This window comes from Candoia aspera, chromosome 2 (genome assembly GCF_035149785.1).
Source record: "Candoia aspera isolate rCanAsp1 chromosome 2, rCanAsp1.hap2, whole genome shotgun sequence".
Classification (NCBI taxonomy): Eukaryota; Metazoa; Chordata; class Lepidosauria; order Squamata; family Boidae; genus Candoia; species Candoia aspera.
Genome location: NC_086154.1, coordinates 231370516 through 231385141, shown reverse-complemented (window position 1 = coordinate 231385141; position 14626 = coordinate 231370516). Strand labels below are relative to the sequence as shown.

Genomic DNA, 14626 nt, shown 5'->3' with positions numbered 1-14626 from the left:
ATGTTCCCTAACCAAACCATGTCTGATAACTTTTGATTGATCTTCAATCTTCCCTTTTTAGGGAAGATCGTTGAGAAGTTGGTAGAAGATCAACTACATAGGGTCCTAGAGGAAACATTATCTGGATCTTTCCAGTCATGGACAGAAATGGCATTCGTTACTGGTAGATGGCCTTTGTGGGACCTAGATGGGACAAGTATGCTCCTTTTAGCCCTATTAGACCTCTTGGCTCAATACCTCTGGTATTTCTCTGGGCTACCTGCAACAGATGGGAGTTTGGGGTGCCATGGTTTGGTGGTTGTGCCTTGTGTTCTGAGTCAGTGATCACAGTTAATGGTCATGAGGGAAAGCACTCAAATCCATGAATATTCTAGTGTAGTTTCCCGCAGGGCTCAGGGCTCTGGGCTCTCTCCCATGTTACCCAAAACAAAATGAAATGCTAGAAGAGCTCATTGTCAGTTTGAAGTTAAATGTCATCAATACGCTAATGACACTCAGACATTGCCACCACTGGTTGAGTCAGACATGCCATGGTAGTCCTGAACCAGCATTAGGATATGGTTGGTATGAAACGAATTCAGATTAAATCCGATGAAGACAGAGTTGTTACTTATCAATAAATATCTGGAAATTGGACCATATCGATCTGGAAGGGAATCACACTCTTTCCAAATGAGGTGCTTTATGACTTTGTATTTTCCTTGACTGTAGCCTTCTGCTGAAATAGCAGGTAGAAATTGTGAATGGAGGGCAACTGGTGTGCCAGTCATGATGTTACCTGGACTAGGATGCCCTAATGACAGGAACTCACACCCTGATCATTACTTGGTTAAACTAGTGCAACACATTCTATGTGGGATTGTCTTTGGACATTATCCAGAAGCTGCAGCTGGTACAAAACATGGTGGCTAGATTGTTGGCCTGACAACCTCATTAGTGCAGAGTGACACTGAACTTAAAGTTGCTGCACTGGTTGCCAGTTGTACAGAATACAGAGGATGGTCTTGATGGACAGAGGGAAGATCTGCTACCAAGGCAAGGACCAGATAAATGTGGCTTGAGCCCATATAAAGAGATTTATGAAAATGCCTCAGTCAGCCCCCCCCCCCATTTACATGAAGATATAATAAAAAAGAGGGAAAGCACATTCAGATTTGAAGGATTCTGTTACTATAGCTGTTCTAATAAAAATAGCTTTAGGCTCACACATTGTCTGTTTCTTAGTTCAGACTATCTTATAGGACTGACATCAGTAGACTTCTGGTAACAGTTCAAAATGTTTTAAAGCCCTACAGGCATGACACTGGAATACATCAGGCAGCACCTTGCTAGAATTGAATCTGACTGTCCAGTCAGGTCACCTAAAGAGGGCTTGTTGAAAGTCCCATCCCCTTGAGAGGTTCACAGGACACAGATAAGTCAACAGACCCTTGAGGTGGTTGCACCCCCTCTATTGAACACTTTGCCGCTGGACATGTGCATAGCCCGTATCCTGATTTTCAAAAATGAGTGAAAACTGATGAAATAGGTATTGTTGCAGTTGTGCTTTTGGCTCTGATTATGGATGGACATTATAGGTATTGTGGATCATATGTTTGCTATCCTCCCTTTTAAGACTGATATGTGAAATTGATAGGATCTCACATTCCATAATGAATTTACTTGTCAGTACACTGGGAATAACAGAACAGCATCAGCAACAACAGTAATAATAAATGACTCTATAGTGCAACTTCCTAGCCCTTCAGAACTTCAGTCATTTGGGAGTTGGATGGTCTTCTAAAGCTAAGTAAATAAGTAAGCTGGATCAATCTATACAATCACAGTCTATAAATCCTATAATTCACAATCACACAATCTATAATTCCAAATTAACTTTATTAAATAAAATTAAAATGTAAGACTTTCTTTTTAATCTTGCTAGTCAAATGCAAAAAACAATTAGGATAGGGAAAATTAGAAATACCATCTGCTTAAATTACAGGCAGTGAATGGTAGGAATTTCCCACAGAATAATACAGTAAAAATGTCAGATTCTGGGCAAATCACAAAATGGTAATAATAAGTAACTTTGAGTTTTTTTGTTTTTTATTATGGATAATTATTCTACTGCCTTTTTGTTAGCTATTTAGGATTTTGGTGGGATAAAAATTAGTTAAGTAAATAAACAAGTAACTACATAATTTATTACACATGCACAGATAAAAAATGCTAAAAATAATAATCTCAGGGACTATAAATTTAAACTTAAAAACACAAGAGAAAATAAAACCTCAGCACAATGCTAATTAGATATTTACTTATTTCTACTGAGAAAATTGTTGCCTGCAACATTCCCCCCCTCTCAGTTTCCTGCATCCCTTCCTCAAATGGTTCCTGAGGGTTCCAGATGTTCTTCCATCTTCTCTGGAGCTCTGTTTTCTGAGACTTAGAGGATAGGAAAAATTTCTTCCTGCCTAGATGTCAGCCTTGTCTTGCTGTGTATTAAAGGTCATGCCTGAAAGACACTGAGATATGTATCCCTTGTCTGGGATCAGCTGATAGCACAGCAGGGACAGATTATACATAGTATCAAATAGATAAATAAATGCCCTTAAAATAGCCATCTGCTTTGTTTATTTTTTGCATTAGAAATTTGGTTTAGTTCATCTCTTTGTATCAAGGGTATTTTTGTTACAACTTTGATGTCATGTGTTCTTCTTTTCTTCTCAGGAAAATTTATGGGGAATTTGGAAAATATTGTATTCACCGAAGACTTTCTTGGAAGCAAAGAGCATGGTGGATTTCTGTTTGTTACACCCACATTTCAGAAGTTAGATGATCTCATGCTACCTTCAAATCCCTTTTTATGTGGTATCCTTATTCATAAACAGGAAGTACCTTGGGCAAAGGTTTTTCCTATTCGCCTGATGTTGAGATTAGGTGCTGAATATGGGGGTAGGTTTATTTCAAATATTTAAAATCTGTATTTATATAAAGATAAACTTTTGTGGGTTGCTCTGAGGCTTATACCCTACTTTCTCTTAGTCTGAAGAATACTGCTGAAAGACTCAGCAGTTTCATTGGTCATTTTGGCAGTGCAGTTTATGGCTCTACAAGTATTTCATTCTCACTTTTGCATGGTTGATTAAAATAGTGTGTGCAGATCTGAGCTAATGTAATTGCAGTCTTGTTGATATGATTGACTGTGAAGGTTGTCTGATACCCAATCTCTCTGTTACAAGGTCAGTGATGCACGATGCTGTATAATGGCAAATCTTATCTTGCCAACTTTCTTTCAGCATTCAGTGAAGTTGTCAGCAAGGTTTTAGACGTGTGTACTTTGATTTGCAAAATCTCTTTACAAAGTCCCTCAGCAAATATTCCTTTAAGAGGAAACATCCCATGATCCCATTTCAAAATAATATGTTTTAAAAAAATAGAAAAAGAAGGATAAAAGCAAATAGTGCAGTGCCCCAAGAATCTGTGCTTGGACATCTCGTTTATAAATACAGTTATCTGGAACTGAGAGTAAGTAGCATTTGTTATAGGACAAACGCGCTGCTGTATAATTTGGGAAATGTTATTTATGTAAGTTTCTGTAGGTGAATTTAATTATGTATTAATAGATTTATATCCTACCTTTATTTTCCACAATTCAAGCTGGCATACATAATGTTCCTGCCTCCTATTTTCTCCTCAACAACAACCCGGTTAGGTGGATTTGGGCTGAGAGGAAGTGACTGGGCCAAAGTCACCAGGTGGCTTTCATGCCTAAGGGAGTTCTCGAACTCACAGTTTCCTAGTTTCTAGTTCAGCACCCTAACCACTGTATCAAACTGGGTACAAAATGGTGGCAAATAATCAGAATAAATGCAAAGTGTACATTGGGACAAATATACTGTTTCATCTGTTGCTTTGTCCCAAAACTCTGAGCCCTAAAATTGATTTGTTACACAATGTTGGAAAGATCTGAGATACTCATGAAAACATGACTTTTAAGTGGCAACTCATCATGCTGTGAAAATAAAAGGCATGTTCAAGCTAGAAATTACTAAACCAGAGACTGAAAACAATATGTCATGTCATGTCATGTCATGTCATGTCATGTCATGTCATGTCATGTCATGTCATGTCATGTCATGTCATGTCATGTCATGTCATTTTATTTTATTTTATTTTATTTTATTTTATTTTATTTTATTTTATTTTATTTTATTTTATTTTATTTTATTTTATTTTATTTTATTTTATTTTATTTTATTTATTTGTATAGCCGCCCATCTCAGCGAGTGAAATTTTCTGTTACTCAAGGTTTCCCATTTCCAAAGGACATTCAAGGGCTCAGGCATTATGGTGTCACTTTCTGCCATTATCCTTACTGTATTGTTGAAAAAAAAATATTTCCATAAAGCATTTTTTTTCAGAGGATTAAGTTGTTTGCTATGTGGCATTTAAGGCTAGTGTATAAAACGTTACTGCTTTTCATCCATGCCAATTTAGTTTAAGTGCAAATACTGATTCGTATGTTTCAACTTCTAAAGGAATCAGTAAACTCTGATTTCTTGTTTTTTGTTTGTTTGTTAGTATATCCAACTCCATTAACAAGTATCAGACATAGAAAGCCACTGTTTGGAGACATAGGCCATACAGTCATGGATTTACTTGTTGTGAGTATATGCTATTGCTTGTATTTCATAAATATCTTGTTGCTGATACTGAAATAGCAACACCAGAAAATAAAGCTTGCTAGATCAAACATTTAATGTGGCTTAAATATCTGTGAGATACAGTTATAGAAACTACCAGTAAAATGCATGAACCAAAAAAAAATATCATATATTAATTGAATGGAATTAACAAAAATGATATTCTTAAAGCTGTGTAGCTTACTGCTGTAAAACTGTCCCCAAACTATTATTAATCTTCTTTTACAGGTTTCAAATAGCTAAATTTATCTATCAATCTATCTATCCATCCATCCATCCAATTTGTCCCTGCCCATCTCCTCCCATCGGGGGAATCTGGGCGGTTTACAATAATCAATTAAAACAACAATCATAAAATATACAGTATAAAATTACAATAATAAATAATATAAATAAGAGTAAAGATAAAAAGTCCAAGTGGCAAAAGAATCTAAGTGTGGGAGGAGTGGTCTATAATAACTTGATGTTAATTTTAATGGGGCTAAAAATAAATGCTATTTATATATTTACAGAGAAATGTCTTCTGTTAGCTCATTAACTATAGAGTTAATGAGAAGCATGTTTATTACTGCCATGATTACCTTATCAATGGCTGGTAAAACATCTATCACCCAGGATCTAATCCTGACTGAAAACACTTATTTCTCATGTATTTTGGAGACCTAACTGAGAATGGAGGGAGAGTTAATCTTTCCAGTAATCTTTTGGAATACTCAGTCATGCAGCAGACTGTGTTTGGAAGGATAGCTGTAATTTATAGGAATTCCATCTTGCTGACCACAAGCTCCATCTGATAGTTGCTGTTGGCTGCTGTGTTTGGGTAGCCAGGACAGCATATGGATATTGTAGTGTCCACCTCATTGCATGACAATAGTGAGTTAATCTCTGGATTATTTTAGACCAGATTATTTTTGACTTCCTGTCTTGGAGGATTCCAGGGTTTGTATTGAAGTTTTCCAGTTAGTGGCTCAGGATTTCATGTGTGCCATGATAGCCATACACCTGTCCCAGTTGATAATCTGGTCCTGTCCATGCAGCAAAGTACATACTGGATTCAGTTCATCTGATGCTGGTGATCAGAAAATGGAGGATCTTTCTGTGTCTCCATTGACATCAACAAATAGTTTTCTGCTCATTTTTAGATTAGCAATTGCTATAAACCTTTATGTATGTGGAGGACCAGTTAAAACAGTCCAGTTGCTTGATGGATCCAGATGATTTTCTGAATGTACTTGGGGAATTTCCTGCCTCAGTTGTCAGCAATATTGTTGATGCCCTGGCTAATCTGTGGAACATAGAGATAGCCTGGGCAGTTGACATTATTTTTTTTAAACACTGCCTTCTTTTTAGCATTGCTGAATCAGGTTTATGGAGAGCTGAGAGGAATGAAGCAGATAGGCAGAGGACTGGAGTGCAACTGGAGGAAATCTCATGATGAATCAGACAAAACACAGAGCAGAGGCCTTTTTCAGGTCCATTTGAAACCTGTTTTATCACAGTGGGAAGAGTAAAGAGAGTTTGTGTCTCCATTTTGTCTGCACAGAACAGGCCAACAATGTTTTTTCACACCATGTGGCAGTATAGAATAGGAGAGGAGCCAGACCAGTCAGAGGCCCACTGTGAGCAATTTTTTCATCCTTTGCAAAAAAAAGTAAATTCATCTTGATTTGGACTGGTATTTTGGCAGGTGAGCTCTTGACGTTTGCTGGCCAGGTTCAAATGGACTCTTTTCAGCTTATAGATATCATGGATGTGTGGACAGGATATGTGGAGGGATAAGGACCACTGCTTGCTTGCTTGACCTTTGCTTTTCCTGGCTGATAAAATCTGTCAAATTGGGACTGGTCTCATGGATGATTAATGCCTCACTAAATACAGGACGTGTTCCTGCATACTTAAAGGAGGTAGCTATAGCTATACAACCTTGACCCAGAAGACCTTTCCAGTTGTAGGCCAGTCTTATATATTTGGTTCTCAGGTAGGGTGATGGAATTCTGGTAAGTGACTGTAATAAAGTCTGTACTCTGCTGGGTAAAGTGCTTGAGCATAACTCCAGGTGCATCTGCATGAAACTGATTTTCTGGATTATTTCAGTCAGGATTTATCTGGGATATGCTACTGAGACTGTGTTGATCACTTTGGTAGATGGCTTTTGCAGACTGGTCACAGTGTAGTTTAACATGCTAGTTCTCTTCTTGGTGGCTTTTCAGCCATGGTATGCTTTTGGCCTATCTGGCATGGTTGATTTTTGGGGGCATTGTTTTGCAATAGTTTCAGACATTCCCATCAGAATGTGCCCAAAAGGTGATACTGGGGCACATGTCAGGGGTATTGTCTCCTGTGGTGTTTAATATTTACTGCGGGTAGACATCACCATAATAATGATACTCAGCATTATAGTCCCTATTTTATAACTACAAGAAAGCAGTCAGTACCTTACATGCTACCCAATCTCATTAATAAGCTGGATGAAGGAAAACAGCCTTAAATTAAATTCATGCAAGATGGAGGTGCTGTTGATAAGAAGAAAGTTGGACACTGGGATTGAGGTATCTCACTCTTCTGGATGGGGTTGCACTTCTCCAGAAGGAGCAGATTTGCACTTTGGGTGTGCTCTGTGACTCTCAGCTGTCACTGAATTTGCAGTTGGCAATTGCGATGAGGAGCTCTTTTGCACAATTACAGCTGGTGCTCCAACTGCGAACCTTCATGAAGCAGTCAGACTTAACAACAGTTATTCATGCTCTGGTTGCAGATTGTTTGTCTATTGCAAAATATTTTATAAGAAAAGCATCTGGATAATGCAGTTGGTGCAAACGTGGCAGGGTCACATTTTCTCAATAAATCAATGAACAAGTACAATGTTTTTGACACATCTGTTGAATTGGGTTCTCTTTAGTTTTAGTTCTTGTATGTGGAACAGATCATGTTTTAGGTCATATTTATGCAGAAATATTGAAAATTTTAACCTTTAAGCTCCACTGTACTTAATAAATAAATTTATTAATATAAATAAATTTAAATATCTTACTTTCTTTGGCTGCAATTAGAATTTATTTCCCGCTTTAAACCATCTTGCATAATTTGGGTTACTTTGTGGTTGCCAAGTATTTTAACAGCCATTCCACAGACTCTTAATAGTCAGCTTTTGCAGTGTGAAGGATATTCACTTACTCAAGTAACACTCAAAAATCTCTGTGAATCAGTGGTGGTGCTGGATTTTGAGTGCTGATTTTTTATTTTATGAACAGTAATGAGTTATGTGGTTCAAAATTAAAGAACTAGATTAATCTATTTTTTATTGCATTGCAGGACCTTAGGAACTATCAATATACATTGCATACTATAGATAACTTATTTATTCATATGGAAATGGGTAGAAGTTACATAAAAATACCTCTGAGGAAATACAATGAGGTAAGTATAATTTCTAGTAAGGATTGGTGCCAGATGTAAGAATCATGAGTAAGGTTCAGGAATGAGCTGCAGCTTTCATGGATTATCTAGGATTTGAAGTGGGGTATTTTTTTACAGTAAAACAACAAAGAGCCAAGTGGCATGAACTCCTTTGCAATACTTACAAACACTTATGCAAGATTGTAGGATTTGAACTTGAGGCAACTTTGTGCTCTGGTGGAGACATACCAGAGATTTTTGTAAAAGCTATGTCTTCCTTTTAGCATTTCTTGCTTTTTCTTGATAGGCAGAATATTTATAGACTAAACAATGATGTGACTGAAGAGATTCAGGCTCAAATTCTCACTCAGTCTCACTAGGTGATTTTTCAGGGTGTTTGGACAGATGAGAACCCTGTACTATTGTCCTGATCTCCTTGGAGAATGGATGAGATAAAATGTAGTAAATTATTAAAAGGTAAAGGTAAAGGTTTCCCTTGACGTAAAGTCCAGTCGTGTCCGACTCTAGGGGGCGGTGCTCATCTCCGTTTCAAAGCCTTGGAGCCGGCGTTGTCATAGACACTTCCGGGTCATGTGGCCAGTATGACTCACGGAACGCCGTTACCTTCCCGCCGAAGCGGTACCAATTAATCTACTCACATTTGCATGTTTTCGAACTGCTTGGTGTGCAGAAGCTGGGACGAGCAACGGGAGCTCACCCCGCCGCGCGGTTTCGAACCGCCGACCTTCCGATCGACAGCTCAGCGGTTTAACCCGCAGCGCCACCGCGTCCCAATTATTAAATTATTAGTCCTATAAATATTCTGCCTTCAGAAATATTGAAAACTTTGTGTTTGATAATGCACATTTTATTTAAGTGGAAAAAATAATCAAGGCTTCATGATACTGGAGAAAAATCTAGCATATATTACTCTTGTTCTATTAACAATATTTTCCCAAATATTAGGAAAGGAAGTAATGCTTCTATAGCAAAACTCACAGCAGGTATGGGGGAAAGGGATTTGCTGTGTAGGCACTGATCAATATTGTACAAGAGAGAAGTAGCAGCATTGGTTTTCTGGAGGAATTCTGGTGTTCTTAAAAGGGCCACTGGTTCAATCTGAGGCAAAGGCAATTTGATTGAAACAGTTACATGTAAGTAAATAACATCAATCCGCTTTTGAGCCTAATCTTGTGCAATTCTGTCAGGAAAAGCTCCTGTGGAACTTATTTCCCAGTCAGTATTCATGATATTGCAGCCTTAGACATATTTTAATATATATTATCTTTTTTTCTTCATAGGTGATGAAAGTAATGAACACTTCTAATGAACATGTCATAAGCATTGGAGCAAGTTTTAATTCTCAAGCAGATTCCCACTTAGTTTGTGTACAAAATGATGATGGAATATATCAAACACAAGCAAACAGTGCCACTGGACTTCCTAGGAAAAGTAAGTGTCATACAGTATTGAGCACCTGTTTTCTAGTTTCTGATGTGGTACAATTCTTTTTTTTTTTATTTGGCTATAGAAAAGAAATATTTATACCCAGCATATTACAAAAGATATTATCTTGTACCATACTAAAGATATATGTAGATTATTATGGAAAAAGTTTTCTTGCTCTTAAATTTTTATCTTTCTTTAGCTCTGGAACTTCAGCATCATAATATAAAATACACATTAAAACTTTACTTAATGCTATTAGTATTAAGATGATGCATACTGAGTCAGATTGTTGTCTCATTTAGGATCAATATTTCTATTCTTGATTTACAATAAAAAGATGCTGGGGATTATTGTTTGTAGACTCTTTTGCATGCAAATCACATTTCCTTTCTATTTGAGCTTTGGCCATGTTAACTTAGTGGCATTTGTTATTTACTCTGAATTGAATAGGCATGCTCTGAGGAGAAATGATCGAAGCCTGGTGCGCTTGTCTAGAACTACAGGAGTCAGGAGCATTTCATATATAGCTTACTATGTACAATGTTGTGTATATAATATTTTGCGTTAGCATGAATAATTAAATGTATGCTGTCTATTCAGTTACAGGTGCAAGTTTTGTAGTGTTCAATGGAGCCCTAAAGACATCTTCTGGATTCCTTGCGAAATCTAGTATTGTTGAAGGTATGGATTATCATGCTTACTAGAATCAAAAGATTGGGTCAAATGAAATAAATTACATTACATTATTTAATGTAATGAACTAATGGGGAGAGGAAGTGTTTTCCAGAATTGAATTTTTGTGTGTATGTAAAATGGCAAGTACTGGATGAAGTGTGGCAAAACAGATTGGCTCCAGCAAAGGAATGAGAGAAGGCAATACTTTCTCCTTGTTTATTCAATTTATATGCTGAATATATATTGAGTGAGGCTGGATTGAAAGAAGATGAACATAGTTTTAAAATAGGAGGAATAACCTGCACTATGCTGAAGACACTAATTTGATAGCTGAAAATGATCTGCAAGCTCTAGTAATGAAAGTCAAGGATCTCATTAAAAAAGTGGGACCAAGATTAAAAAAGACAAACTAATGACAACAAGTACAGCAACCAGCCTTAGAATTAATAGTGAAGGTATTGAAGTGGTGGATAGATTCTGCCTTTTAGGATTGACTATCAACAGTAAAGGAACCAGCAGTCAAGTGCCTCAGAGTACCACTTGGTAGGGTAGCAATGAAAATGGAAAAGATATTCATAAGCTGTGACATGTCTATACCTACAAAGATCAGAATTGTGCAGACAATGGTTCTCCCTAAGACACTTTATGGTAGCAAGAGTTGGGTTTGAAAGAGAAAGGATAGAAAGAATATGTATACTTTTTAACTTTATGTTGGAGACGATCCTTTTTAAAAAAATTATTTTTATTAAAGTAGTTTTCAACAAAATAAAAACAATACAAATTTTAAATTGAAGACAAAAGGAATAGGGAAAAGTAATAAGAAAGTGAAAAAGAAATAAGGCAAAAGAAAAGGAAAGAAAAAAAAAGTAATAAAGAAGTGAGTGTTGAAGAAGATTCTTGAGAATATCATGGATAGCCAAGAAAACGAACAAATGGAACATAGAACAAATGTATCCAGAGTTCTTGCTTGAGGCATATATGACCAGGTTTAAATTATCATATTTTGGACACATTATGCGAAGACCCAGCTCTGTAGCGAAGTCCATAATGTTGAGAAAGATGGAAGGAAAGAGAAGAAGAGGATGGCCAACATCAAGGTGGATGGACATGACTACAGTGGCAATGGGTGCACTGTTGGAAGACATGAAAGCCAGGTTGGGGACAGGCCATCCTGGAGATGATCTATGTGGTCGCTTATAGCCGACAGTGACTTGATGGCACATAATCAAAATGACATTGGGGGGGTTAAACGTGCATGTATTACATGCTTTACTCTTTATTGCACATGTATGAAATCAGAATGGGATTTTATGTATGCATAAAATAGCATTATAAATAAAATGGGAATGGGATTTTATGCTTGAATAAAATAATGCATGGATTTGTCCCTTGCACCCAGGGACTGCTAAACTATGCTCTGGCAAGAGTTTATTGTACTGATAATATTGATAAGAGTAAGGACCTGTGTGTCTAAAAATGAGGAATATATACACAAATGCTATGTTTTTATTTACTTCTGTATTATATCCTCCCAATTTGTTAAACAACTCCATAACCAATTTTCCAGCAATCTAGTTTTCTTTGACATTTTATGTCTACTTTCATGATACTTTACATATGGCACTTATGACAAGTAATACTATTTTATCCATGTTTGTGAGAAGTAAGCCTACAGAAAGGGATTTATTCCCAAGTAAGGAAATAGAGGATTCCAGCCTCATACCCAGATTCCAGTCTCTGTAGTTTCCATCTGTCAATGCTGTGTTCTGCATGAAGCTAGAGAGAAAGAGAGAGTGTATGTGTGAGAGAGAGACAGAGAGAGGAAGAGACCACCATAATGTGATTTTTTGTAAGATTGTATGAAACCGTACAGCACTGTGACATTCAGCCAGGGAAACTAGAAGCTGCTGCAGCTGCTGACAGAACCCACTGGCAAGCCCTGTACTATGAAGCCTCCACTGGCTTTGAAGACCAGCGCTGCCAAAAACTGATAGAAAGCTGTGAATGGCATCACAGAATAACACCCACAGTTACTACAGAAATGGACTTACAGTGCCCGCACTGTGCTACACTCTGTGCTTCCAGACTGGGACTGCAGAGCCATCTCCATGTTCACAGGTGAACTGCACAACAGCATATCTTTTTCGAAACCGAGGGACTACTGTATATCCTGATGACAATTTGCTATCCACTGATTAAACCATATGAAGTCCTATTATGTCAGCAATGACAGAAATTCTAGAGATGATATTAACTGTGGATTATTAGACTATGACATAAATATATTCTTCTGCTCAAACCACTCCTGTATTTTAGATGTTTTGCTGGTATATCTTTGCTAGTGGCATATTCAGCTGCTACCATATCTATTATGATATTCTACTGGTGCATTAATCAAAATGATGTCAGATTGGACCTTCTGCCTCATAGTGACAGTTCTGCCAAACCCTATAATCCATCAGCTGGTAGATCTCAACAAGAGGAATGCAGTTTTAATTGTTAAAAAATCAGTAACTTGGGTTTTATGTTCAATAAAACGACTGTGTTTCTTCATAGATGGAATAATGGTACAAATAACTGCAGAAACTATGGATGGCTTGCGTCAAGCTCTGAGGGGAAAAAAAGACTTCCGAATTACATGTGGCAAAGTGGATTCAGGAGATTTCAGAGAATATGTAGATATTTGTTGGGTAGATAATGAGGAGAAAACAAACATGAGGTATGTATTGTTTTTTCTACTAAAGCAGAAGTATGTGTTAAGATTTTTCTGCAAAGTGCCAAAGTCTTTTGTAAAATGGCTAATACTTAGCAACCGGCAGAAACACCATTAACACTGCAAAAGCTCCTCAGCTTTTACCTTCAAGCTGGAGGGACCCATCATCCAGACTATATTGTCAATCATGTTACAGGTAGGCCTCACTTAATAACCACAATTGGGACTGGCAACTCCATCGTGAAGCAACATCATTAAGCAAAACATCACATGACTGTGCTGGACTTACAACATGAGTTCTGCAGTCGATAAGCGAATCACCCACGGTTGTTAAATGAGACATCTCATGACTACAACTTGCAATTTTACTGCCGACTTCTCCATTGACTTTGCTTGTTGAAAGCTGGCTGTGAAGCACGCGAATGGCGATCGTGTGACTGTGGGATGCTGCGATGGTCATAAATGCATGCTGGTTGTGAAGCAGCCAAATGTTGATCATGTGGCCACAAAGACGCTGCAATGGTCATAAGTTCATGGACTGGTCATAATGTTACTTTTTCAGTGACATAATAACTTTGAACAGTTGCTAAACAGGGCAGTTGTTAACCGAGGATTGCCTTATATTATCTACCCATGTGGTTTCCTTGGTAAAATGTAGCAGTGGTTTACCATTGCCATTTCCTGTGCATTATGAACTGATGCCTTCGGTGGTGTCACTAAAGTTAAAGTGATCCATGTTCAGCAGCTTCCTATATCTGCTGCCCAATATAGATGCCTGTTTGCTTTAGCTGGGCAGCTAGGAATATATTGCTAGGAGTATAGTCTTTTGGGGTTGACTCCTGATGTTCTGAGCAGACCAGAAGAGCCTGATTAGTCCAAATAATGTTATTTAAACCTTGCTTCATAGAATTACAAGCCCAATAGATGGGAAATCTATGGAAGGAGTACAGAGTGAAAAAATAGTTCAAGAAGAACGTTTTGAAGTGGATGGAAAACTTGTAAAATGTACAGAAGTAAGTGCTTTTTTTTAAAGTTATGCATATTAAATGAAATTAGTTAGAATATTAATAGTCCTCTGAATGTGAAACAGACAAGAATGCTGAATTCAGCATGCAGCAGCTTTATCTGCACCCCCAACTCTCATTTTTGTCCATTAAATTAAATAGTTTTCTTTGGGAAGATTCTTTTCATTCTTTATTGCATGGTCACTCATCTAAAAAAGATAAAATTACCCCAAACTGGAGATCAACACATCCATGAAGTTTTCTTGGCAATGAGATGAAAGTATCAGAGTGAATAATGTCAAATTCCTTTTCATTTTTGAATTTGACATTCACTCTGATACAATGCCAATAGAACAAAAGGCTATATAATTTGAACATCTCCTATACTTACATTAAGGGACGCGGTGGCGCTGCGGGTTAAACCGCTGAGCTGCCGATCGGAAGGTCAGAGGTTCGAAACCGCGCGGCGGGGTGAGCTCCCGTTGCTCGTCTCAGCTCCTGCTCACCTAGCAGTTCGAAAACATGCAGATGTGAGTAGATCAATAGGTACCGCTTCGGCGGGAAGGTAACGGCGTTCCGAGTCGTCATGCTGGCCACATGACCCGGAAGTGTCTATGACAACGCCGGCTCTAAGGCTTAGAAACGGAGATGAGCACCGCCCCCTAGAGTCGGACACGACTGGACTTTACGTCAAGGGAAAC

The 14626-nt window shown here is 37.7% G+C and overlaps 1 protein-coding gene across 2 annotated transcripts in view; it reads left to right on the top strand.

Annotated features, from left to right (window-relative positions):
• Positions 1-14626, top strand: part of ZFYVE16 (zinc finger FYVE-type containing 16) — a 45794-nt gene that overhangs the window by 22799 nt on the left and 8369 nt on the right. For both annotated transcript variants that reach the window (XM_063295482.1, XM_063295481.1), the window contains 7 exons: positions 2713-2937; positions 4567-4649; positions 8001-8105; positions 9386-9536; positions 10134-10214; positions 12765-12927; positions 13829-13934. In XM_063295482.1, the coding sequence (XP_063151552.1) occupies positions 2713-2937; positions 4567-4649; positions 8001-8105; positions 9386-9536; positions 10134-10214; positions 12765-12927; positions 13829-13934 (914 nt within the window). The remainder of the gene's footprint in view (positions 1-2712; positions 2938-4566; positions 4650-8000; positions 8106-9385; positions 9537-10133; positions 10215-12764; positions 12928-13828; positions 13935-14626) is intronic.